Source organism: Schistocerca americana, chromosome 1, assembly GCF_021461395.2.
Source record: "Schistocerca americana isolate TAMUIC-IGC-003095 chromosome 1, iqSchAmer2.1, whole genome shotgun sequence".
Taxonomy (NCBI): Eukaryota; Metazoa; Arthropoda; class Insecta; order Orthoptera; family Acrididae; genus Schistocerca; species Schistocerca americana.
The window spans coordinates 751,672,708-751,700,464 of record NC_060119.1 but is presented as its reverse complement, the minus strand read 5'-3'; the positions used below and the strand labels follow the sequence as shown (position 1 = coordinate 751,700,464).

At 40.9% G+C, this 27,757-nt stretch overlaps 1 protein-coding gene across 1 annotated transcript in view; it reads left to right on the top strand.

The window, feature by feature from the left end:
• LOC124594045 overlaps positions 1-27,757 on the top strand; it is an 80,228-nt gene that overhangs the window by 27,491 nt on the left and 24,980 nt on the right. Inside the window, exons 3-4 of the mRNA XM_047132398.1 lie at positions 5,637-5,736; positions 11,621-11,725. Coding sequence (XP_046988354.1) covers positions 5,637-5,736; positions 11,621-11,725 — 205 coding nt within the window. The remainder of the gene's footprint in view (positions 1-5,636; positions 5,737-11,620; positions 11,726-27,757) is intronic.

Below are 27,757 nucleotides of genomic sequence, written 5' to 3'. Positions count from 1 at the left end.
AATATTAGTTCACGCCCGTCATGAAGACATAGTGGAAGAGAATCACGTGCCCTTAGCGCTAGGATTTCGGCCGGAACAAGTCCCGCCCATTCACCCCCCCCCCCCCCCCCCCCCCACCACGCCTATCCATAGTGTAAGGCCCTCCCCTAAACAGCCGCCAGTTCCGGAAACAGGAAGCTACATCAAAGTTGTTATCGACACAGTCCAACACTTGTTACACTGTGATGAAATTCAGTAATGATAAGAAATTTAAGTTTTTCTGAATAATAATATAATATGAATTTGCATTATTAAAGAAATAATAATATTTATAGAGAATTGAAAGCATCGCCAGCAATAGAAATAAAAAAAATAAAGTGATATTATTTAAGGGCAATAAGCACAAATTTTCATTAACTAATTCACTTATTATAATACTTTTATTTGAGGGAAACAACACAGCAAACATACAATGCGAAAACAATGGTCTTGAATCTGTCATGTCGGTAGTAAAGCCACAGATGCAGTCGACTAACTCTGTTGTCTAAAATCAACGTTATATAGAAATAAGTGAAAGTCGTTTTGTTTATATAGGTGCTCATAGTAGCTCACGAAAATTAAAGAATATAAGAATGCCATAAAGTAGAAATGCCTAATCAAAGCGGTAAGATATTTGCTTATATGACATATTTCGTTAGTATTTGCATGGGTAATGCGTGAATTTTAACTTGTAAATTCTTCGAATGCTATACCTGTGCATTATAAACGAGGTTATAAAGAAATGTGGCTGTTTCTGTGTGATTAGTGTCCGATATGCTGTTCCAAACGTCTCAGGAAAATAATCTGTCGTTATTCTTTGTCCTGTCTATTTTTAACCAAAAGATTTATTAATTTCATAAATGTCATTCAAACCATTTTTTAAAAATAATATTGATGATGCGTATGTATGTCACAGAGCAATTATGGAGGAAATAAATGCTGCAGTGTTTCACGGCTGTAAAACGTCCTCCATGCTGCGCTAGCTCTTCTTCCAGCCCTAAAAATTTTCAGCAAAACTATTCAGTGAATAACACGCAAAAACAGCCTGGATCGATCTAACAAGAACAAAGTAATTTTGATGTCCTCTGGAATTATAGTGAACACTGGTGCTTGTTTCGCTTATACTGTCTGAGTTCTGAAACTCTAATGTCAAGTATACGGTGGTTCCTCTTTCTCCGAGCAATTATTCTTGGAGGGTAGGTTTCTCCTGTTTTAGGTTTGAGTGCTTTTTCTCACATAGAAGTATGTTTCTTCATAGGCTATTTATCTGAATACTGAGTTCTCGTATTTAAAGAATTCAATACTAAATTTTTTTCTCTTTTGTTTGCTGTGGAAGTACCTGGCACAGCTGAGGCCAATTGTGCACGTATTTTATAACGTGTCTTTTAACTATCCGGCAAAATTTAAGACCTAGCAAGAAATTAATTTAACATTCACTCCAAGTGCAGCCGAACGCGGTAAGCCACGTGGGTCAACTGAAACGATGTCCAGACTCCGAACAAAGACCGGGAAAACCGGGGGTGAGTGGGCGGGACTTGTTCCGGGTGAAATCCTGGCGCTAACGATTCCTAACAGAATCCGTTTGTTTTTGTAATATTTTAACATATACGAAAAATTTCGCACGAATCACCACTTATCATTGTTGTGATCGTATCTTGTGTCATTGGGCACACAATACGATCACCTCTGACTCCCATAACCGCTAATTTGGACAGCAAGTGCCTTATATCTGAAATAGCCACAGCTGTCACCCAAGATCAGCTTGATTCGACGCTTAGCTGAAGCCATTGTTGCTGTTTGTGTAATGAATTTCACACCCTCCGTACCCCCCAACTCACCTATTAATCTAATTATTCCTACTGTAGTATAAACCAAACAACAAGTATGAGTAAAATTTCGTTATTTGCTAACCTTCCTGGTGTTGAAATTTTAATTGCCAGCAGTGTATGTTATAGCCACATCCGTACAAACTGCATTGCTATAAAAAAATTGGTACATCTTGTTCTGCATTGTTCTCCCATCTAATTTGCTTGACGTTCTACAAACAAAATGACTGTTGAAAGAACGACTGACCTCTGTGCGAGATGTCATTAGTCATTTGCTATCCCTGCGATTCTTCGCATTCATTAGTATCAGGACTACTTTTTTTCAACATCCGAGTGGTTGCGGAATGTAAACCACTGCGAAAATAAAAAAAAAAAAATTATTTCAACTTGTAGCTACACCTTCCAGCTACTTCTCTACATAGCAACCACTCCGACTTAGGCATTCGTCATAGTGGGGTACCAACGTTCCAATACTCTTGTCACAGATGGAAGCCGTGTACGTTTTCCGCCAAATCTCTACGCTGGTCTGCAGCTCTCTGCCCATGTCGAAATGGTGTCCTCGTAGCCAGCGGTTCATGTGAGCGAATAGATGAAAATCTGAGGGAGCCACGTCCAGGCTGTATGGTGGGTGGTCAAACACTCCCTAGAGAAAACGCTATGGGAGTGTCGTCTTACATTTGCAGTGCACGGCCAAGCATTGTCATAAAGAAAGAAATACATGACGGATACGTCATGTGGGCTGCATGAAATGAGGCTGAACCACTCAGTTTTCCAAGAAGGTCGTTGTTAAAATACGTCTTCTTGAAACGTCAAACAGCTAATGTGTTCCAGCAATTCTGTTATCTCTATTTACAGAAGCAAGCTCGTCACCCATCAACGTTAATTGCACTCATGTCAGTCTGACTTGATATGGATTCCATGAATTCAATTGTTGGTTGTACAAGTTTTGCCCACAAGTCATTCGTAAACAGCTTTCCAGCATCCTATTAATAAATCGAAGCCTGTTAGTTTCTTTCCCAACAACCTAATTGACATAAAACTTTCACTTCATATTTCTGCATATTATCTGTTTCAAATCGCATGACACCGGCTGTCACTAGCTGTGACTCGTTAATCATCCAGTGAAAGATCACTAAATTTTCACGATTCGCAAGTGCGTACCTTACAGTTTTTCGGTATTAAGAGCAGTTTCGTCACAGGGAGTTATGTTATCGAGATGGATCTTTTATGAGCTGATCCGTCCTCATAGTTAATCCCAACACGTTCAGAAGGTCTACCCCCTAAGTAATTAAAGTCCAACACGAACAGCAATGATTCTGTTAAACTTCCTTACTTCACAACAGATGTCACTTTGTGACTGTGGATTATTATCTCAATTGATGTGTAGCATTTTTTCATGTTAAGGTGGTTAAAAAATGGCTCTGAGGTCATCAGTCCCATAGAACTTAGAACTACTTAAGCCTAACTAACCTAAGGGCGTCCCACACAACCATGCCCGAGGCAGGATTCGAACCTGCGACCGTAGCAGTCGCGCGGTTCCGGACTGAAGCGCCTAGAAGCGCTCGGCCACCGCGACTGGCTCATGTTAAGAAAGATTTGACGTATTGTAGTTAGAAGTTGCAAAATCATAGCTTGTATTTACCTCACATACATTGCAAGGAGTATCGAAATTATATGTACGCTAATCATCGTCCTTTCGAATGACCCCAGATATTCTGAAGATAAAAATATTCCATATGTCGAAGAACTACTAATCACCTACTATTCAGTATTTCTGGGTTTAATGGATCAACTAACATTAGCCAATGAGGAATTTCTAAAGACGTCGGCACACGGACCGTGCATCCGAACGTTGAGCGTTGAGCGTTCCGAGTTTCTGACGTCACAGCATGGAATAGCACGCTCGGGAGTCTTTCCGAACGTGCAGAGCAATATCTGGCATGTCAGATATTCTGAGCGTGCGTCTGAGCGTTGACCAATGAGATGGCACAACGCCACCTACGACACAAACACGCCGTCTCCCTTCAGTACAGAGTTGTAGGGCGCCATATTGGCATTAATTTCAAGCCTATGTGTATATATGCCGTTCCGAGCACCAGCAAATTGAGAATCACTGCAAAACCGGTTGTTAACTGTGTGATTCGTACCAATAAAATAACGAGAAACATCATATTCGTGGCAAAAGAATTATTGTAACTTGCGTATAATGAGAGTAGGCTATTTGAAGGCAGCGACACAGTGAAGATCCAGCCAAAACGCATTGTTCTTGGTACAATGTGTTATAATTAAATTTCAGTTAGTAAAAATATCTACGATTAAGGTTTTTAGCGAGAGGTAAGATACTGTGATTTTTTTGATACAAAAGCTGTGATGTTGGTATAGCGTAATGAATTGCGTCACTATTTAATAATGAACTTTTTTTGTTGCGGCGGTGGTTCGCGTCCTGACACAACCAATTTTTTTTCGTAACATTCGCGTTTTTATTAGGTTCAGATACTTTATTATTAGTTTAATGTAAGTATAGACTATAATGTTAGATGTTATGTAAATACAGGTTCACCTTTTTTTGAGGGGTGACTTTGTTCGATTGGCTTAATCTAAAGGACAGCTTTCGCTACATGTATAAAGATATTTTGCTCCTTCTTTTACGCTTCGTATTTCACATGTTGCAAAGATTCTGCTACTGGGTAGAAACAGTGATCAAGTAAGACTGACCTTGGGGTTTTACTAAAATGTGGGAATGATGAAATAATGTTTATCTTATGCGGAGAAGTATTCCAATTTTGTAAAGCACTGTTTGTCATGGGACTTTTATGAGCCTGTGTCCTTATTGATTGGACATGGTACTTTCCTTTTCGTGGACGATGGAAGAAATGTGCATTTTAATAGAGCTAACGTGGGAATTTTACGCGCTCCCGTTGAGTAAACAGTGTGATTAACGAACTAGAAACGTTCCTCAACTTTCGCTGGAGTGCGTTGCGATCGCGTATACCACGTTGGGGTCCACGTACCGTATGCACAAGTCGCATCATTTCTGAGCGTTCAGCAGCACGTTGAACTCGGCACGCTCAACGTTAACGTTCGGCAGCACGGTCCGTGTGCCGACGGTTTAAGGCTGGTTTAGATTAAACACATTTCGACGCTCGTCCACACACTAAACCCCTCCTTCCCCGTCCCTCCGCCCCCCCACCCCTCCAGAGCGAGCACGTTCGCGCGCGAGCGCTCGGCCGTGCACACACACACACACACACACACACACACACACACACACACACACACGCATAAAAAGCATATGCTGAATACATCTCTCGCACAATCGTCTGATCGCGACGTCATTTACACAAAAACTACATGTTATTTACATCACCTTCTGCCATTGAGTTACATGAATAAATTGGAGAATATCTGACAGCTATCTGGGTAGTTGCATGGGGAAGATTCCCTGATGTGTCGCTTGTTAGGAGGACTGAACTTTTAGGTTCGCGATTGTAACTTGCTGGGATACTTGAGTGGCATCAAGTGTTATTAGCGATCTGTGAGACACGTTAGATTTTTATGGATTTTAAAGTTACATAGATCATATCAAACATAAAATTTTCATTGCGATGACATTTGTAATTACAATAGGATGAAGTTGTGACTGTTGAAAGAGGACCATATAAGAATGTTGGTCAAGGCAGCCATCACATCTCGGTATTTACTAAAATTTACTATTTTAATTTTAATTTCTACTTTTTCTCTATTTCTTATTGTTAAGCTGATAGATGTAGAAAAGTTTCTTTTACTTCACAGGTACATTAAAGAGCTAGAAGACGTGTACTATATTATCATGCTTTGGGTTTTCCTTCCAATGATGGCGGTCATGTGTCTCATCATGTTTGCCTTACTAACCGTAAGTATTCAGCACAGCCAACCGTAGTTTCTGTTTGCGAATTTTGTTAACTTTGCAGTTCACTCATCATAGAAGACAGGCGCCTGTAGTTTCCGCTAAATACCTACGCTGACATACCTATTTTATATTTTCCTATTTGGGATTTTCACAACGCAGAAGTCATTGTGGATATACTATGTGCTAATGCAATAAACGTAAGTGGAAGTAAAGCAGTCTGCTGGAATACAAATAGCAACATATGTTTTTTTTATTAATCTTCGTTTAATAGGTAAAATTACTGATAGTGTGTCATATTTGCTTTACATGTGATTTTTTATAAAAAGATCAGAAAATTTGTTTGCTTTGCACTATTACATTTATTAATAACAAATAATTTTCTGATGCATTTCAACGTATAGATACAACCTATTCATTGCAAAGAAACGTGCTATAAGAATAATATTATGTTGTGTCCACCTTCTAACATTATGTAGGAAACTATTCGCAAAACTAAGCATAATAACAACAATTTTAAATCGCATTAGCTCTCTTGCGACATTTCTTAAGAAGAATCAATCATAACTTCATAATCACATAAAGTAAATATAACACTACGAACAAAAATAACATTTTCTGTTCAAACTTAAACTTACTTTCGCAGAAAATGTTATGTGTTCAGCCATATAAGTGATATCTTGTGATTTAAGATGCTGGAAAATAATGAAGCTTTGACAATCAAATTTAAATATAAAGGGTAATCAAATGAAAACGAGACATATGAAGAAAAAGTAAGTAATCCATTTATTATTTCACAAGTTATAGCCATAACTATTAATACATCTATCCCACTGTCATACAACAATGCCATTGTCTTCATGCAAAAATGTTTGTGGTTACCTATAGAACCATGATTGTCCCCGGGCACGCACCTTTTCGTCCGAGGCTAATCGACGGCCTCTAATGTCTCTCTTCACGCTTTAAAAGTATGGAAATCACACGGGGAGAGATAGTAGTTGTATGGATTGTGTGTAAGAGCCTCTCAGCGAAACTTCTGCAGCATAGTCCCAACAATCTTGGCGATATGTGGGCCCGCTGATATCTCTTGCCAGTGGACAGTTTTTCACTTGCCGGACATATGCTCTGTGGATAAACATTATGTGTCTTTAATGCAGAGGTTTGCATTAGCTTCTGTATCCTCTTGCTGTTGATCATTGCTAATTATTTCGCCTTCAAAAGCAGTTTCCCAAAGCAAGGCTAAAGGAGTGCTCAGAACCTCCGTCCACTCCTCCGCCCTCTTTGGCAAGGACGTTGGCAGAATGAGGGTGGCCTCTTATGCCGGAAGTCTTCGGCCGCGATTGGTGATAGCATCTTAATACAGAACATATTTATTAACAGTGATAAGCCACCTGGTTAGTAACTTGTGGGTCCAGATGTGAAACGCATTACAATTGCGATTCTGCGTGGCAATGATTCGACAACTCATTGGTAGGTTTCCGGAGGTGTGTGGCACCTCTTCTTTGTGTAGAGGCAATTCCTGTAAGTTACCGGCATCTGAATCGTGAGACCGGAGCTGCCGCTTGATTTTTCGACAGATGTGCTATACAAAATTCAGATCGTGCCATTTTAGTGGGCAAGATATCAACGAGAGTTTACTGCCATGATTTAACATATCTTTGCCCTTGTGACTCGAACAGTTCCAATGCCATCGCCAAAGATAAAAAACTTGAAATGATGCAGGTGGACTATAATGATGGTTACGTAGCCCTCATCTTTTATGGTGCCTCCGGTCACTATCACAGGCTCTAAGGACGTCCAGGTGAATGTCCAACATCAGAGTGCATACCTGGCACAGTGAATGATTCGGAAAGCCTTTCGCCTGGACGACAGTGTCTCGGACACGGCTATTGTCTTGGTGTGGAAAGAAACGAGTTTTATTCGAGCAGGCGACGAGTTTCCATTGTGCCACCGTCCAGTCTCGCTGGTCCTATGTCCATGCAATCGTAATTAAGGATGTCGTAGAGTCAATATGACAACTCTTGTGGGTTGTATGCTGCGGAGCCTCATGTTCAGCCATTGTGCACTGAAAGATGTGCTCCAAAACACTTTTGCCGGCACCAGAGTTGTACTCTGTCGTCAAATCTGCCAGAGACTGCCATCTATCCGGTTTCATTCAGCAGGCAGGCCTTAGGTCTTCACATTGTGATTCACCGTCCTTCACCACTTGTCATAGATGCTCACGACAGTAGTACCAATAGGCTTACGGACAATCATTCTTTCCACGCACTATTCGCGAGTGGATCAGTTAGTGGTACCGAAAGTATCCTCCACCAGATACCATTAGGTGGCTTACGGAGTATCATGTAGATGTAGATGTAGATGAATCTTAGCCATACCTAGACGCTTGTTTCCAGGCGCTTGGATCATAACAATCTGCGGTTTTTCCTGCTGTTATTGTAGCGCCCTTTCTTGTTATTCTTCACTTTTGGTTTGTTTTATTGTCGATCCAATTTCTTCAGTGTATTCTAGTGGTAACTGGCGTTGCCAAATAGCAGTGCGGCTATTTATCTGACGTTCGGAAAGGTATTTTGCGTCCAAACGCATTGATGTTCTGGTTTTCCAAGGCCTGCGTTTTTTCTGTAGAAAGATCGCGTAGTCTCGCGGAAGCGTTCGCGGAGACATTGAACGCCGGCAGTTTGGTGTACGATCGCGGACGGGAGATAGCACTTCACAAGTAGCGCCCGGTTTTCCAAAGTTTGGAGCATCTTCATATGTTTTCAAAAAAAAAAAAAAAAAAAAAAGAGGTTCAAATGGCTCTGAGCACTATGGGACTTAACTGCTGTGGTCATCAGTCCCCTAGAACTGAGAACTACTTAAACCTAACTAGCCTAAGGACATCACACACATCGATGCCCGAGGCAGGATTCGAACCTGCGACCGTAGCGGCCACGCGGTTCCAGACTGAAGCGCCTTTAACCGCCCGGCCACTCCGGCCGGCCATATGTTTTCCAGCGGCGTTACCTATACAACAGCCTGAACACCACTACAGGCTGGAGCAGCGTCTTGTTCAGTATCATGATGTGTGGAGCCAATTTCGTTTTGGATTGAGGGCCGGGTAAAAAGTGAGTCTTTCAGTTGTCTTTCTCCTGATGTCCGACGTTGTTCTACAGCCACCGTAGACGCTAGTCCCGCTCGACCCCAAGCTAACGTGGGATATCGCCCCAGGGATGCCGAGGTGCGGAATAATATCAAATAATGTCAAGCCAAAACCGCTGGTGGATCCAAAAAAGGTGCCGACGCCATTATTATACATCAAGTTGCGCCTAATAAAGCGTTTGTTAGGTGTCTGAAAAATAGCTCAGCAGCCATTAGATACCTGCTAGGCATCTTTCCCAAACTGGACGAGGCAAAAGTCAAAGCTTTTCTTTCTGTTGGACCTCGGATAAAGATGATCATAGAACGGATACTCTCTGAGAATGAGCAAATTTCTCGGAATTGGTTTGTAGCAGTTGTTTAGAGCCTTTTCGACAATCATAAGATCCAAATCATGCGCAACTGGACAAGACTGTATTGAAAAACAACGATTTAATGAGATACAAGGTGTTAATATTCTCGTCGATCATCTAGACTAGTTCAAGGCGAACATCCGGTCAAAGTCGGGAAAGAAAGGGAAGGCTTCCGTCAAAATATTTTGGATTTTGAATACCTCTATCAGTGACAGTATAAGGGAAACGGGATGGGGGACTACTCCTGGGGTTGATTCGTTAAAGTGATTCACTTTACAGTCGTAAATCTCGGAAACTTAATCACTTCCAGTTTACGTGTCCATATTTCTTGGTTTATGTAGGTTAGATTTAGTATGTGTGCTTCAACTAACATTATTCAAAAGGAAATTTTATTTCCCTTCTTTCCTAATCTGAAATAGGTAAGTTTGAAAATATTACTTACATATTCAAGAAAGCAAAGCTTGAATTGAGTAACTGTTATTATTCACACTACTGGGACACAAAGGTTTAGAAAATAACATTTAAAACACAAGGAGAAAAACACAGTTACATAGGGTTATCTAATAATCGAGGGGAATTGGAACGTGCTGGTAGGGCAAGGAAGAGAAAAAAAAGCTGCAGGAGAATAAGCTCTTGGGGTAGTAGGAAAGAGTAGGGACAAACAGTAATTGAGTTCTGCAAAATATTTTAGCTAGTAACGCAGAATATATTGCTCAAAATCGCAGAGAAGCAGGTATACTTAATAACGACACGGATACGCTTAAAAATTCCAGCTGGATTACATCACGGTCGTAAGCGTACTTATGGCTAGATATACAGCCAGATAATAATCTGGTAATAATGAATAGTAGACAGGAGCTTAAGAAAATCATTCGGAAGCATCAGTGAGGAAAGAAATGGGATACTGAAGTATTGAGGAATGACGAGATGCGTTTGAAGTTCTCTAAGGCTGCAGATACTGTGACAATGGATAAAACAGTAAGCAGTTCAGTAGAAGGAGACTAGACATCTCTAAAAGGGACAGGCATAAAACTTTGACAGAAAAGTATAGGTGCAAGGACAGTATCAGCGAAGAAACTTTAGGTTACTGAAGACGTACTTCAGTTCATCGACGAAAGCACGAAATAGAAAAAAATCTATTTGTGACTGGAACACAACAAAATAAGTCACTTAGCTTTCTGTGGGCGAGGCTTACCGACACAGCACACAGTAAAGAATATGTGAGAGGGAACTGTGTGAGAGACTGTGGTGCCTAATTTCTGTCACGTACTATGAAACATTTCAGCACGAATATTGCCATGTGCTTTGTAACCGTACTTCCTTTATCAATTCTAGTCTTATGACTAGTATGTTGCGGCCCACCATGAATTCCTCTACTGAGAAGAACTTCTTCTCAGGATAGCACTTTCACCCAATGTTCTGTATTAGTTTTGGAATATATTCCAACGTCTGTCTTCCTCTATAGCTTTCACCTCTTTTGCTTCCTCTAGCACCAAAGAAGTTTTTTCTGTTGTGTTAACAGATGCCCTGTTATCCTGTCGATGTTTCTTGTCAGCGTTCTCCAGACGTTTCTTTCCCAGTTGGTTTTGCGGAGAACCTCATTCCGTAACTCATCTGCCTAGCAAATTCCCAAAATAATATCTCATCTCAAAGACAGTATGTGAATAAGAGATTGACAAATTCTACCGCAGGGCGCCAATAGAAAATGAAATATGTGATTTAAGGATAAGGCCGAGTAGGAGAAGGAAGATAATCAGAATTCATGTTCACAAATCCTTAAGATTTCGTGACTAATGCAAGGGAAAATAAAATATTCTAGGATCTAAATAAGTTTGTTTCCTTCCTTATCATTCAACATTTCAAGCACACTAGTCTGAGCCTGCACTGGAGTTCTTCCAGTGACAGAATATTTTCAAAGACGCTGTCGTATCTCCGCGTAGAAAAAAGTTTACACTACGGCTTCTTTCTAAAAAAAAGAAGTCGTTGGGAAAAAACCTTCAGGCTCTGATAGTGTGTCGTTGTCATGACAGACAGTAACGCGAGGGATGGGAAATGTTTAAACTAAAAAGTGTTAATGCTACTGAGGAGGTTTTCAGGACGTTATTTATGCTTCCCACGCTCGTAGTTGCTAAATACTCTCTCTAAGCGTGGACAACGCGACTCTGGAGGCCTGAACCCATCACATCTACTGCAATCTGGATTACTCTTCGCGATTTCCAATAAATTTCGGTGATACACTCTCGGACGGAATAAAACAAATTCCCCCTACATCAGAAGTCTTTGGTTGTCAGAGAAAGAGAGATTTCTTAAGAGTATTGGCAGTGATTATTATCTACAGAAACAGTTCGAACAAAATATGAACAATATATGAGAAGAATACCTTGTATTTCTTTTTGTTACAGATTACATCAGTGGACATCGAGTTCCTTGAGATGCTGGCGTTCTTTCTCATTTACTTCATCACCAACGGAGTGATATCCATATGTGGCAGCATGCTGACTTCCAAGGTATGACTCTTGTGTTCCTCGCGCTAACTGTAAAATTAATTTCCCAGGTCTGATGTACTCTCGTACAAAATTCTCTTGCTATACAGAGCATCAGTAATTGAAATGATTGCTGTAGAAAAGATATACGCTTTTCCATATGATATTAGAACTAGTGATAAACGAGCCAAAACAATTGGTCGCTACTAATGTCTTCTTATATTATAGGAGGGCTTAGCTATACACAGTAACAGCAATTAAAACGATTATTATAGAAAATGTGTTTGCTTTCCCATATATTATTAGAGATAGTAATAAACGAGCACAAAACAGTTGGTCACTACTAATGTCATCTTATATTATAAACAGTGAGTAACGTTTAATAAAAGAATGCTGACCATGCAATAAAAATACTAACATGCAGTAGGAAGACAAAAGAAACAAAAGTTAATCAAAGAGGAAAATGTTAACCAAGTAGTCTCAAAGAAAATAAAAACGGAACACACAGTAGCGTAATTATTCTCAGTTAACAGATTTATGGACAACATAAAAGAATCTTTTGCGGCATAAATGCTGCCAACTGATTTTGGGAACGTTAGTTAATCTGTAGGAAATGTTTTTATATCTGAATCCAAAAGACGACTGACACAAATAATCTTCTGAAACCTCTGAACATGTTTTTATTGCGAAAGTGAAATATTACCAATAATTCGATAGCGATCCTTTGGCTATTCATTGAATACACGACATCTTTTTCGGTTGTTCAGCTGTAATGGATATTTAATATAATAGACGTATCTCAAATCATTTCAACTGAGTGAAGCAATATTTTCTTTTCTAAGAATGTTCTTATATTTTGTTTGTATGGGTACCTACAATATTTGCATTATGAATAAGAGATAGAAAAGAACATAAGTTTCATTTCAAATGTGTCGTAATTACTTCTTATGAAAAGGTTTTCATTTTATTTAATGAAGTAGATCAATGTTAAAGTGAATTTTCTTTTGCTCGCGAAAGTCTCTGCTGCACTGAATCTTCTCGCTTGTTTTCCACGTATAACGTTATCTATTGGAATTATTTATTAGGTTCTTCTTTAATGATATATTCATGAACTCATTTTTTAGGAACTGCAGATTTCTTAATTGTTGATTAATGATTTTTGTGTAATGATACTAAGCAGATATGCTTCTTCTTCTGCTTTCAGTAATTCGTGAAATGGTTTCCTCGGCTAGGATCTTTCATATTTTCAGACTGTTTCTTTTAATTCTAATTTAGAAAATATTATTACTGAGTGTGTTTTTGAATAACTTCGTTTGAGACTTATACCAATCTGAAAGCATTTGCGAGATTTTTGTTTTCGTACAGTCCATCAAAAATTCGTGTCTTGAAACGTAAGGGTGAGATCTAGATGCTGCAAGAAGACAATTATGAAAGATTTCAAAACCTGTGCGGTGAAGCGGCAGTCTTGTAAGAGTAGTATTTGGGCAACGGATTTGGAACAGCTGTGATTTATAGAATAATCTGTAGAATATCAAGTTGTGCTATTTTCCACGTGAAAGAGACTAAATTTCTATTTACAAACTTTGGCCTTGTACAGCAGGCCAAAGCTTATCCATAATAGAAAATTCCGAACGGATTTCCTAAGCAAATTAAAATTAATCATACGGAATTTGGCGTGCATAATTATTCTAAATACATCGATGCAAAAACTATGCAACCGAAAGCTTTTCTAAGCTAAGAAATCGGTATATCTCCTCCAGAATAACGAAACAACTCTGGTTTACAAATTTAGCAGAAACGTTGCGTGTTCCATGTGAGTGTTTGAAAGCTCTCTCGGCAGCTGATCCGCGAACAGGAATCATGAGGAGATTTGGTAGACTCCCAGTCGACAACTGAATGTGTGCAGCTCCTCTCCGCAATGCATGTAAGACACGCCCGATAGGATTCATATCCGGAGATCCCCGTCGGCCATTATACAAATATTCTCACCTGTAAGTTGTTCATTTACAACTGGACCCAGGTGTAAACTAGAGGAAGCGCACAGTCTGGGCGTCTGAAGAGCCGCATGTGTCTTTGTGGCACTTAACCTCTCTGCTTCCGACCATCAACGGAGACGTGAAAACCCGCGCGTAAAGTCAATGAGATGCTTCTCCACAACAGAAATACTCTACCACCAAACCGGTTCCTTTCTGCGGTGGCCCTGCATTTATGAAACCTACTTCTCTCCCTCCAGAAATGACTGACGTTCCCGTAAAATGAAACAGAGTTTGCGTGAACATAACTCCGTTCATTCGTGGCTCAGTCTTGAGGTTGTTGGCTCTTGCGTACCCGGACGCCTTCCTGCTATGGTTGTGAACGGGGCACTCACTACAGAGTATCTGGGATGCTTACACTTCTGAGCCTCATGCACATCCTTTGCGGGAATCCACAATTCTTAAATAATTGAATTTTACAGTTAAGGTCAGCTTCCTTCCTGTTGTGGAGTGGTTATTTTTTCTCTATCTTGGACTCGCTTCCAACGAACAATGTTAGGGATTCGGGACGTTTGCAAAAGTCTTGAAATGTCACATTGTACTACATTCAATGCTGCTGAGGGTGTCATCATTGTCTGAAGCGCTTCAAGGCACAACTGAAAAGTTGTGATTCCTGTCCACTGCTTTCCACTGAATCACAAGCCTGTGAGAGCAAGGAGTACACAGATAGAGCGCAATTAATCTGCTTACCAAGCTTAACGCTCAGCGAGCTTGTTTCTGAGTCAAAGACGCGATCCATACCCCTTTGGATCTTCATGGTGTCTTAACGATGGGGGAGAATAAATTTTTATCGAGATGAATATCGAGAAACGTGATTTAAACTGAAAAATTCTCGTTAAAAATATTACTATGATTTTATTTCATGTAGACTAGGCTGATTTTGTAAAAAGAAATGCTTCTAGAAATACCATTTTTTTCCTCTAAAGTGGTCTGATACAGCGGCCTGCCTGAGCGTCGTCTCCACGCTGGTTTAGATAAAAGCTAGGCTGGTCTCCAACCTCCTCTTCAGAAGATACAACACATACACAGTTAAAAACATGTAACAAAGTTTACGCGAGGGAGATGGCACACAGGACTTCCCTGTCTTAGGTTAACTGCCCATGATGTGCAAATTGATAGTTAAACTTTTAGACCTGCGTTTATATAGTGTAAGTGTATGCGTGGAATCACACTTGATACTTCCCGCGTTGAATTCAACAATAACGAAGAAATCGAAGATTGGTACAAGCTTGAAGAACCTGCAAGCGAAATTGTCCAATTTGATTACCAACTTTCTCCCAAGGAGGTGACAGCTGGTAAATATTTGGAAAACGTCATGTTTACCACCAAGAGCTATTGATAAAATTTCTTTATTTAACAACCATTTTCAGTCCACAGACCATCAAGAGTTTCATAGAAACATTTACAGCATAATATCATGCGCTATAAAGCCGTTGGCGCCAGGTAACATAGTACCGTAAATTACGTCGTCAATGAGAAACTGCCAGTCGGTGCACTCGATCACGCTACATCAACAGTCAGTCAACTTATTATCGGGCGTTAATGGTATTACAACGGCTAATATGATGCTGTCATGATTTTATGAACCCGATGATGGTCTGATGATCGCAAATAGCTGTTAAATAAAGAGATTTTATCAGCAGCTCTTGATAGTAAGTACAGTTTATAATAAATATCTCACTCCCTTTCTGAACGTAATTTGTGTAGACGAAAAAGTAAAGTTACAGATCGTCAACAGAGACAGCAAAAAATGCATCAGATAACGCCTCTTTCTGCTTCTGAGAAAGCAGGCAAACTCATTTATTGCCAGGGATCGTACCGTGCGCGACTGGGCTGTAGTTATAGCTAAGGATGGCGAAGAATAACTATTTTTATACCAAGAAAGAGATCGAAAAATTAGACTAAAACTGAAATGTTTTCGTTAAACCCAAAATAAAACCCTGATTTCAAACAGAGTTAATTAGATTAATTTTAAAAAAATGCCATCTGAAAAGCGTGTTTTTTAAAGAAGTAACTCATACACAGCCGACTGTGATGTAAATGTTATCGTTTACACTTTCATATACATTAATATCAGAGCAGATACTCAATGTAACTTCTCTTATGTCTTTGTACTCAAGAACTGGCCTGAAAATCTTGTGGTAGAAATCTGGAAAAATTGGAATGGAAACAGTTGCTGGTTTAGAAATTCAGTTGAATATTTGAAACTGTTGGTGGGAAGATATTTGTGAACATCAATAAGAACTACAAACCAAGCAATTCCTGTTAAAGAAAAAAAAGTCAATTGAAAAATACAAATAATTGTAACGAGTCACTTTTATTTGCTCTACGTATTTCGACAATCAATTGGAGCCTTTCAAATTTTCTGACATACTTTTATGCATAAGATTTTCGTAGAGAACTGTAACTTTGTCTACTAAAAGAATTCTAAAAACCGTCTGTTTTATTTCAGTCTCTTAAAACGTTCTAGTGGTGTGGCTGCTTTTGTTCGAAATGTGAATGTGTTTCAATGGTCACAGACTGCTTTCCCCATTTCCAAATTGTCTTTACATCACATGTTTTACTTTACGTGGTATGAACTGACAAAACCAGAGGTTATGTATTTACAGGTAACAAGTTCAAAGAGATGGTAATATAATTATAATGCCGACAATGGGCGAATTATTATTATTATTATTATTATTATTTTTTTTAGTATGCGCACTGCACTCGCACCATCACACAACACATTACCTTGTCTACTAAGATGTAGGAAAACCGTTGGTCTTCAAAACAGCTTCCAGTCGTCTCGTAACGGATAAATAAAATACACTATGTTATCAAAAGTATCCGGACACCTGGCTGAAAACGACGAAGTTCGTGGAGCCCTCTATAGGTAATGCTGGAATTCAGTATGGTGTTGGCCCACCCTCAGCCTTGACGACAGCTTCCACTCTCGAAGACATACTTTCAATCAGGTGCTGGAAGGTTTCTTGGGGAATGCCAGCCCATTCTTCACGGAGTGCTGCACAGAGGAGAGGTATCGATGTCGGTCGTTGAGGTCTGGCACGAAGTCGGCGTTCCAAAACATTCCAAAAGTGTTCTATAGGATTCAGGTCAGGACTCTGTGCAGGACAGTCCATTACAGGGATATTATTGTCGTGTAACCACTGCACCACAGGCTGTGCATTATGAGCAGGTGCTGGATCGTGTTGGAAGATGCAATCGCCATCCCCGAATTTCTCTTCAACTGTGTGAAGCGAGAAGGCACTTAAAACATCAATATAGGCCTGTGCTGTGATAGTGTCACGCAAAATAACAAGTCACATCCAAGAAAAACACGACTACACCAAAACACCAACGCCTTCGAATTTTACTGTTGGCACTACACACGCTGGCAAATGACGTTCACCGGGCATACCCACACCCTTCCATCGGATCGCCACATTGTGTACCGTGATTCGTCCCTGCACACAACGTTTTCCCACTGTTCAATCATCCAATGTTTACGCTCCTTACACAAAGCGAGGCGTCGTTTGGCATTTACCGGCGTGATACATGGCTTATGAGCAGCCGCTCGACCATGAAATGGCTCTGAGCACTATGGGACTTAACAGCTATGGTCATCAGTCCCCTAGAACTTAGAACTACTTAAACCTAACTAACCTAAGGACATCACACAACACCCAGCTCGACCATGAAATCCAAGTTTTCTCACCTCCCGCCTAACAGTCATAGTGCTTGCAGTGGATCCTGATGCAGTTTGGAATTCCTTTGTGATCGTCTGGATAAATGTCTGCCTATTGGACATTACGACCCTCTTCAACTGTCGGTGGTCTTTGTCAGTGAACAGACGAGGTCGGCCTGTACGCTTGTGTGCTGTACGTGTCCTTTCACGTTTCCACTTCACTATCACATCGGAAACAACGGACCCAGGAGTGTATAGTAGTGTGGAAATCTCGCTTACAGACGTATGACACAAGTGACACCCAGTCACCTGAATACGTTCGAAGTCCGTGAGTTCCGCGGAGCGCCCCATTCTGCTCTCTCAAGATGTCTAATTACTAACAGAGGTCGCTTATATGGAGTATCTGGCAGTAGGTTGCAGCACAATGCACCTAATACGCAAAACGCATATTTTTGGCGGTCTCCGGATACTTTTGATCACATAGTGTACATATCTTGCGTGGTTTTCATGGAAATCTGGCACCGCTCAAGACAAAATAATGGCACGTTCAGGTAACGACAATGAGGATCACTCGCTCTTATCTCTCAAGGAGACCACAAAAAGTCAATAATATTGCGGCCTGTTGACTGTGGTGACCAGGAGAGTAGCGACATTTCATCCTCGTGCTCACAAAATCATTTTTGGAGGATGCGAGCTGTGTCAACAGCTGCTCTTGGAACACGGCATCACCACTAGGGAACAGACATTGCGCCATGGAATGGACCTGATCAGCCAAAGATGCGACAGAAGCCTTGGCAGTGATACAGCTCTGCAGAGCACCCATGAGGTCTATGGAATACCACTAAATGGCTGCCCAAATCATCACCGAACCCCCGCCATGTTTCCGTCCTGTTCACTATGTGTTCACTTGACCACGTAGAAGCGTACAAGAAGTCACGCAGTCATTGGGTATACAATTCAGTCACCTCGGTAATTTGAACTGCGGCTGTGACACTTCTCACTCGTTAAGGCCGGTAGGTGTGCTCTATCTTCGAAGATCTCCGTGAAGATATGTTTCAACAAAATAAAGCAAGACATCACGTTGCCTTTGCTGTCCTGTCGCGCCTTGATACAGGAAATGTTGGGCTGTTACCCTAGCCGACACATTCTCTCAACCACTAAAAACGTCTGGCCGTGGATTACCGAGAGACTGGAAAGCCAGCACGCGCCAGCCACTACGCTCGGTGAATTCTGGCTTAGAGGTGCAGCAGCATTCAATGGGGTACCCTTATCCGTCATCCAAGCGCCGCTCGACTCGATGCTAGCTGGGCTACAACCACTGTTGCTGCCAGAGATTGGAGCTCTGCATACTGCATCCTATGTACCGTCAAATCACCAACAAATTAAATCACGTATTTTTCGTACTATAACATAAAGACAATAACTAAAATTTCTGGTGCTGCAGTTTTAATGGCCAGCTGTGTACAGATAGATGCTGCGAAGCCAGCCGTATAATTGCTGGGTCAAGCGACACAACATAACGTCCAGCTCTTGGATTACATCGCACTGTCTTGGCAGATTCATTAGATTAGTAGAACTATAGAGATGTTTACACACACACACACACACACACACACACACACACACACACACACACACACACAATCAAGTCCAGATACTTAATGGGTTCGATGACTGTCTTCAAAATGCACCTGCAAATCATATCTCTGCTGTTAACTGGCTGCATTTCGAGCTATTAGTTACGGCTATGAGACAGGTACCCTTGATTACAGGAGATATGAATTTTTCTGTAGTTTTCACTTCTGTCTCTGGTTACTATTTGAAGGACGTCGCAACTAGTTAAAGACATCGATGTGGCAACGTGTGACAAGTCTTTCTATAGATTAAACAGTTTACAAAACTTAAGTGCTTCATTCAAAGAAGTATTACTATTATAGATGTGCCACAGAACGACTATTTTTTAAAATACGTAGAGGAAAATATCAACATCACATATCAAACAACATAGTAATGCAACATCTGGAAATTGTGTCCCATGTGAGAGAAATGCGAACTTCCAAATTAAATTTATCATTTGCAGCAGTTCTGATGGCTTTCACTTAAACCCAATAAATGTTTGTGTGTAATCCATGATGTATGTTGCTGGTTTCCTTCCCTGGCAATCAATGTAGAACGATTTACATGTGCTGGAGTTTTGTAAACCTACTACTTCAATTCATTTAAATCACTCAAGCACAAAAATTTAATTCACTTGGAAGTAGTAGCCGTTATCTTTAAAGACCTTACACAAGTGGCTCAGCTAATGGAACAGGTTATCAGCATCTGATATGGTTCTTGCATCATATACTATTGTACTAACTATAGTACAATAGCCCATCTGTGCCAAATAATGGTGGCTGAGAGCGTAAATGTACAAATCGGAGTGCACTGGTTTTCTGTGCACGCTGTGCTCAAGACAGCTATTGCGTCTCTGGCGGACTAAGACATCGAGGAAAAACAAAACAAATTTTTCTACTTCCATAGTGATGTCTTAGAGCTGCCTCATGTATGTTGGTGACGGCTGGACCTAACAAGCTTCCCATTATAGCACCGCCCGCCTAATTGTATCCGAGTTCGATGTATAAAAAATAGGGAGATACATCGTACCAAAATAGCTCGACCATGTCACTTGCAAGAAACTGCTGACATATCATTCAATGGGTACAAATGAATATAGCCCCACCACATCCAAACTGAAGACTGTCAATAGGGCTCATAAACGGGCTAAGTTCTTAATAATATGACCAAACTGACTCTATAGAAAGCCGTTTCTCCATGGCTTGATTAGCTAGTGGAACAGGAAAGACAATGAGTACCGGTAGTACATAGGACCCTCCACCATGGAAATTGTCGTGATTTGCCGAGTATGTATGTAAATGTAGGCATATATCCTACGAAGAAGTAGTAGTAGTGGTGGTGGTGGTGGTGGTGGTGGTGGTGGTAGCTTTATTCATCCGTAGATCTCTTTTTACAATGATATAGGACATGTCAAAGTATTTACAAGTTCGGACCAATTTAAAATAAGCTAACTCGTATACACATAGACTTACAGACTTCTAGTTAGAGACAACCATTAGACTTACTCCGGGTATAAAATACTTTTTTTTGCAAATAACTTATCAAATAATGTAATGTCACACTGTTCAATCATATCTCCCTACCAGTCACTGCATACACTATATACACATTGTTTCATAACACTTCACTCACTACACACACACACACACACACACACACACACACACATTGGTGATCTCTGGGCCATTTTCTGTACCGCAACTTCCCATTTGCTATCCTGAAGAACTGAGTCAGCATCCCTCTATAATGAGTTAGATGTTGAGATCAGAAAGACGAAGAGGTGTTAGTATTGTGCTATGCATAGCTTAGGGGTAAGTTTTTCTAGAAAAGGAAAAAAGAAGGAAAAAGCATAGTGTGAAGATGTTACGTGGAATGTTGGATTATTTGTGCAACTTTTTTTAAGTGCAATGTATTTCGTTACGGGATTGTTTACGCGATAGCATTGTGAAGATACTGAACAAACTTCAGTGGCAGGCGTTACAAAAAAGGTGTTGTGCATCAAGGAGAGGTACAGTATTGAAGGTTCGAGAGTAGTCGGACAACATATTACTTCCAGCTACACGTGTCTAGCGAAATGACACCGACGAGAAAACTAGAGCAATTAGGCGTCATAGGAACTTTAGCGATAATCATTTTTTCTCATAAGCCATTCGCCAATGTGAGAGGGAAAGGGGGCATGGGAGCGAGATAGTAATACTAGCAGTATTCTCTGGCAGACACGTAAAGTGTAGATGTATAGATGCAGATGTTGTACTTCTCCGTTGTTCTTTTACATCGCCATTCTTGTTGGCCAACTATAGTCGAACAAATACCAGTCCAAAGTTATGAAAATCGTAGACAGCTGTCAATATAAAAGTCATCAACTGTATACAAACATGCGCACAATGGCCTAATGCATGTCGCTGCAGTTTTGTTAAGAGTTTCTCCCACACGAAATATATATAAAATTTTCAGTTATATAAAAAGCAGATAGTTAGTTTAACTAACTAAATGTAAAGCCACAATATCGAAAATCGTTTCCAGATTATGATTATTAGTGCAGCTAACCTCATATCACTACTTACATTTTGCCAGTTATGCAAGGTATAGCTCAGTTCCACATTCAGTATAAAATGTGGATAGTTATATAACAGCAAACTATTTAGAATTCGCAATTACATTAATCAGTCAACAAATTGACAGTGATTCCCGATTCCAGCTTAACGTAACTCATGATCTCATGATTTTTCACTGTTGCTCTCAGACACACTTAGCCGCTCTCTCTCTCTCTCTCTCTCTCTCTCTCTCTCTCTCTCTCTCTCTCTCTCACACACACACACACACACACACACACACACACACACGCACGCATGTTCAGGGTTGGACAAAAATATGGAAACACCACGACAAATGTGTGCTTGAGCAGAAATGAAGACGACAGCCAAGCTCGCAGGCTGCGCTGTTGCATTTGACCCAGAATGGCATCCGTGCAGTGTGGTCAAAGGTTGGAAGTGCCAGTCGGGGCCAGAACAGTGTCATGTGTAGTTGTGAGAGCATTGTGTTGGAACTAAGTGAATTCGAACGTGAACGAATTGTTGTCGTTCATGCGCTGGGTGCATCCGTAATCGAGGTAACCGAAGTGTTTGATGATTCTAAAGGCATCGTATCGAAGATTTACACCAAGACCGGGGAAAACGGGAAAAAATCATCCGCTAAGTTGTATGACAGTGAGAGACGATCACTGAAGAGGACTGTGCCAAATAAGAGAACGTCAGCTTGAAAAGTCACTGCAGAACTGGACGTCACACTCGCGAACCCTGTCAGCACCAAAACAACACGCAAAAGATCCAGAAGCAGCGAACTGCAGAGTGAGCTTGAATTCCAAAACAAAAATGGGCTAGTCCTGCGGAGCTGCTAATATCCTGCAAGACTCTGAGGGAATAGATTCCATATACGCCGGCCACTGGTGGGATCCTGACCACTGGGGTCAAGACTACAGAGGAACGTTAAATCACACTCTCGATGGGCCACGAACCTGTGGCTGTCGAAATCCAACACGTGAATGTCAAGGTTTCTCCTTGTCACGCGAGGGATAAGAGGAGCTTCTCAAAAATGGTTCAAAAGGCTCTGAGCACTATGGGACTTAACATCTGAGGTCATCAGTCTCCTAGACTTAGATCTACTTAAACCTAACTAACCTAAGGACATCACACAAAACAATGCCCGAGGCAGGATTCGAACCTGCGACCGTAGCAGCAGCGCGGTTCCGGACTAGAGATGGGTTGTTCGCGAACGAACGGGTGCAAAGGAACGGTTCACCAAGATGAACGAGAGGACCGAGGAACGAATTCCAAGGAACGATCGGTTCATAGTTCACTTCGGTCGCGGCGGTCTACTTATAGTTTCCGGGAACGAGCAACGATCGGTTCATAGTTCACTAGTTCACTTCGGTCGCGGCGGTCACTTCGGCAGTTCTCGTTCCAGCCTCGGTCGCGTGGTCGTCTCAGTCTCGGTCTCCCTCGGCCGCACTCGTCGTTCTTCGCATGAACACCTGTCTCAGTTCCACTGCCGACTGCTCCTAGTTAGTTCAGTATCCAGTTGTTGGTTTCGTTCAGTGCGCTCGCCTACTTTACATGTGTTCCAAACTGTTCTTGCACTTGGTTCTGGCTATTCAACGTCCACGACCGGTAATCAAAAAGTATTTTATAGTTACGTAAATTACATAAAAATTATGTTGTATGTAATAGTTACGTCTTTTCAGGTAACAAAAGGGCATATCAGGTCGCTTCATTATATCGATGAACAGCAGAAGACATGCTTATAGGAAGGCAAATTTTTTTCTTATTAATACATTTTTTGGTTTCATCGACTTGATTTAGCAGCTAACCTTCAATAATTTACTTAATTTTTAATGTAAGAAAATTCATATAAAACGATTTTCGTGTATCTTTCATATACAAAACATTACATTTAGGAAGGCTCTAATTATTTTTAAGTTTGGTTGTTTCCAATTTGCATTACCTTCTAGTTTGGTTTCTCCAAAAAAAAAAAAGAAAAGGTGGGTTGTGGGTCGTTTTGGCTCAGTAGGAGCTTTCCATTTGAAAAAGACATAGATTGCCATAAAATCATATTTACTTATTATCTCAAAAACGTTTGTTGAGAAGGAGCTTTCAAACCAGAAACTTTATTACTGCGAACTTTATTATTATTATTATTGCTGCATTAACGTTAATAATGCAACATAAAAACCTAATTTTTACTAAGCGTGTGACGCAAGTATCAGAAAACCACATTTTATTTTGTGCTTCCATAAACACTCTACTTCGCCTACGAACTCAGAGACAACGTGAAATATGTATAGGATGTAAACGATTATTGTTTACAACGTAGCATAGCTATGTAGTGGAAGTCGAAACGAAGAATTTTATACAAGACACTTGTGGTCTATTAAGTTGGGAAACAGGCACCAACAGGTTTACAAGACTACGTGAGCTATAGCCCATGCGCGTCGCGTGAGATTTTCATGTTCTATTCTCCAGCTCTCTACACATCTTCATCGATTGTTTCGCAATTTTTGCTTGCATTAGCTTGTTATTTCTTCACTGCCTAGTTATTACACGTTTGAATGTTTGTTGTATCTGCTCGTAACGGCAACACATCGTCCGTAATTGGCGAGCAGTCTCTACCCGGGGCCGGTTTTCCGTGCACCACCCTATATTATTTCCCTGCGATCAGCCACACAAGGCTACGGTTGGCTAAACGACAGGTTCTGCAGAATCACAGAAATTACTTTTAAAAGTGTGTGAGAACTCTGTAATGAATAAAACTATATACTCCAGGGGGAGGCAAGTGCCCTCTCTTGGTGCCCTCCATCCTTCAGTCACCTACACTACTAGTTTTCAGTTTTTCATACGAACCATATACCAAGCACAAATGAACGGTAAACGAGAAAAAATGAACGGTTCCCAAAAAAGAACGATCAGCAGTGAACTAGTTTCCAAGGATGAACGAGTTTGCCCATCTCTGTTCCGGACTGAAGCGCCTAGAACCGCTATGCCACAGCGGCCGGCCGGATCTTCTCACAAACGACTAACATTCAAATATGATTTCTGACTGAAAGTTGCTGCGTGGTTTCCTTGTACGCAGAAAGCACTGTAGATGACGTTAATTCTGCCTACTTTGTGCTACTGCGCTGCGCAAATCGAAGCAAGTAATACACTTCATGCAAATTTGACACTTCCCGCATGCTCCTTCATGATGTTACAATACTAATGTCCAAGAGCGCAGATGCGATCCATGTACTCACAGTAAAGCGGTAAAATCAGGCGCCTTCCCTATATTACGTGAGGCGATCAGTAAGTAAGGCTACACCAATTTCGGATGGAAAACCGTGAAATTTGTTGTGGGGCATGGGTGGAACATCTCCGCTTCAACCCCTGTTATTTCATGAAGTTCCAATAGGAGGCGGCGCTACACGCAGCTTTCAAAATGGCGTCTGTAAGGGAGCTGCGTTCCAAGCAGAGTGCTGTCATTGAGTTCCTCTTGACGGAAAACCAAAGCATCGCAGATATTCATAGACGCTTGCAGCATGCCTACGGAGACCTGGGAGTGAACAAGGACATTTTGAGTTGCTGTGCGAAGGCGTCTATCGTCATCGCAACAACGTCGCGCAAACCTGTCCAATACCCCGCTTGCCGGCCGTCCGCACACAGTTGTAACTCCATCAATATTGGAACGTATGAACACTTTCATTCGAGGTGATCGACGAATAGCAATAAGACACGTTGTTGAGGAACTGGACGTCTGTTCGTAGTGGCAACACTTGCACACCAGTCGTGGTACTCAAAGGTGTGTGCCCACAGGATTACTCGCCGCCTAAAAGAAGATCATAAAAAGGAACATAGGACCGTCTATGAGGAGTTACTTGCACGCTACGTGACTGATGGTGACAATTTCTTATCGAACATTGTCACAGATGATGAAGCATGGGTTCATCAGTTCGAGCCGGAAACAAAAAGGCAACCATTGGAGTGGTGCCACACCATCTCTCCTCCGAAGAAAAAGTTCAAAGCCGCACCCTCCCCCGGTAAAGTCATGGCGACGGTCTTCTGGGACTCTGAAGAGGCTATTCTATTTGATGTCCTCCCTCACGGTGCAACAGCTCTGTATTGTGCTACCCTCAGGACATTGAGTTCGTAGCCACAAGAATCCAATTCTGCTTCTCCATGACAGCACAACGCCTCAAATAAGTTTGGGAGGCCGAGAGGAGCTCACAAAATTTCATTGGAATGTTCTCCCTCATCCATTATACAGCACGTTTATATGTCAGGCCCAATGAAGACTGCACTGAGTGGGAAGCAGTGCGTGGATGAAGGGGAGGTTACTGTGTAGTAGGGTGTTGGCTCCACCATAGATCAGTGGAGTGGTATCATGCAAGCATACAGGTCCTGCCAGTAAGATGGCATAAGGTCGTGCCATTGAAAGGAGTTTATGTTGAAAATAGGGTTCTGTAGCTGAAAGGCTGGGGAATAAAATCGTGTATTGAAATCCCGAATAAAACCAATCTACTTCCAGAGAAAAAGTGGTGCATTAGTTACACTTTCTTATTTACTATAAATACGCGTGCTAGCTGCTCTACCTTCGAATGCGAAGGAAATGTCTTTCTACGATTTATTCCACGTTGTTCGTATATGTTTAAAATAGTACCACAGTGAAATGAGGACCGCTTACAACCGCAAGTCCGTAGCGTAGTAAGCAGTAATTTCTCACTGGACCGTTCATTGCAACGCCGAACGCTGAGGCTTCTTTCTTTCTTTCTTTCTGATCCTCTGACTGTGTGACTGTTGAGGAGCCTCTGTTACACATCCTGTGTTATGCGGAAATTTTCCTTTTTGGCGGCGAATGCAATCGGCTGCTGCGACCCTTTGACAGTTTTACGTGCTGTCACGACTTGGTACTAACTGTCACGACTATACATTGTTGTGAGCACGAGTTCTTTCCCAGAATTAAAAATTAATAGGCACGGCAGCGGCCTCAGTGAATTCAGTGTCCTGAATCTTCGGTTCATGCTCTTGGCTGTTCGAGAAGCACCACCTTTCTTTTTTAATTTTTTAAAAGTATGCGTAGTTTCTGTAGTTTGCGATATGAAGATTCTCTAGCCACTGATTTCACCAACAAATGACTAGCTGTTTAATGTATCACAGTTTTAATAAGCTGACATTCACTGTAATGCAGACCTATTGCACTAATTTATCTACTGTAGACATACCGTGATATATTAGATATTCCTCTTGAAAATGACATTTCCGTAAGCTGCATTTGTAGACCAAGCTGTTTTAATTTACTGAATGAAGCCCCTAAATTTGCGATGTACTCCTGTATGGATTATTTGAGTAAAATGACATCATCAGAGTAATTTACGCAATGCGGAATTTATTGCTGAGCTAAATATTTTTCCTTGATTGAAGACCACATCATGAACAGCTTTTTGAATGAAATTTCTGCCATTTGACTGTACGTTTAAGTAGACATTTACTATCTCTATTTCAGCCTTATAGCCATTACCAAGTGCAAACATGAACTGAAGATCAATAAAATACGTCGATCATATAGTGGAGGGCATAAAGTGAAAAACATAAAAATTAAGACACATTTGTGAAGCATTGCTTTTAGGCGACAAATATACAGCACCTCTAAATCACATGTCATCGATGAAATATTACAAGATATATCCGGCCATACATCGCAGTCATCGCATTACGTGATGCGGCTACAAACTGAAAATACATAGTGCTGCTGACGTTCACTTTATCGCACTGTGTTGTGTTTTTTATGGCCGATAACGTTATGTCACATGAACTCCTCATGTAAATACATAAAATAACATTAACATTTACCAAAACCACTTCAGAGATATTTACAAAGCAACACTGCAATATGAGCTACATGATCGTTGGAATATCAGTGCCGGTACCAGGAGGCGGAACGGGATTGATGTTCGACAAACTCTTAAACAGTACATTCAAAAAGCACAAGTCTTAAAAGCCATCCTTAAAACGTAAAAATAACCTTTTTAATGTACAGAACTACAACGAATCGTGTCCCAAAAACAATCTGCATATTGTTGTAGTATAAAATCATAATCTACTCGTTCCTGTTAACTTATTTAAAAGAGACAATACATACACGTGGGAAAAACTTACAGGTGCCACAGTCATCTCTATACTATCCTAAAGTTAAAACTGATACATGTCAGGGCTT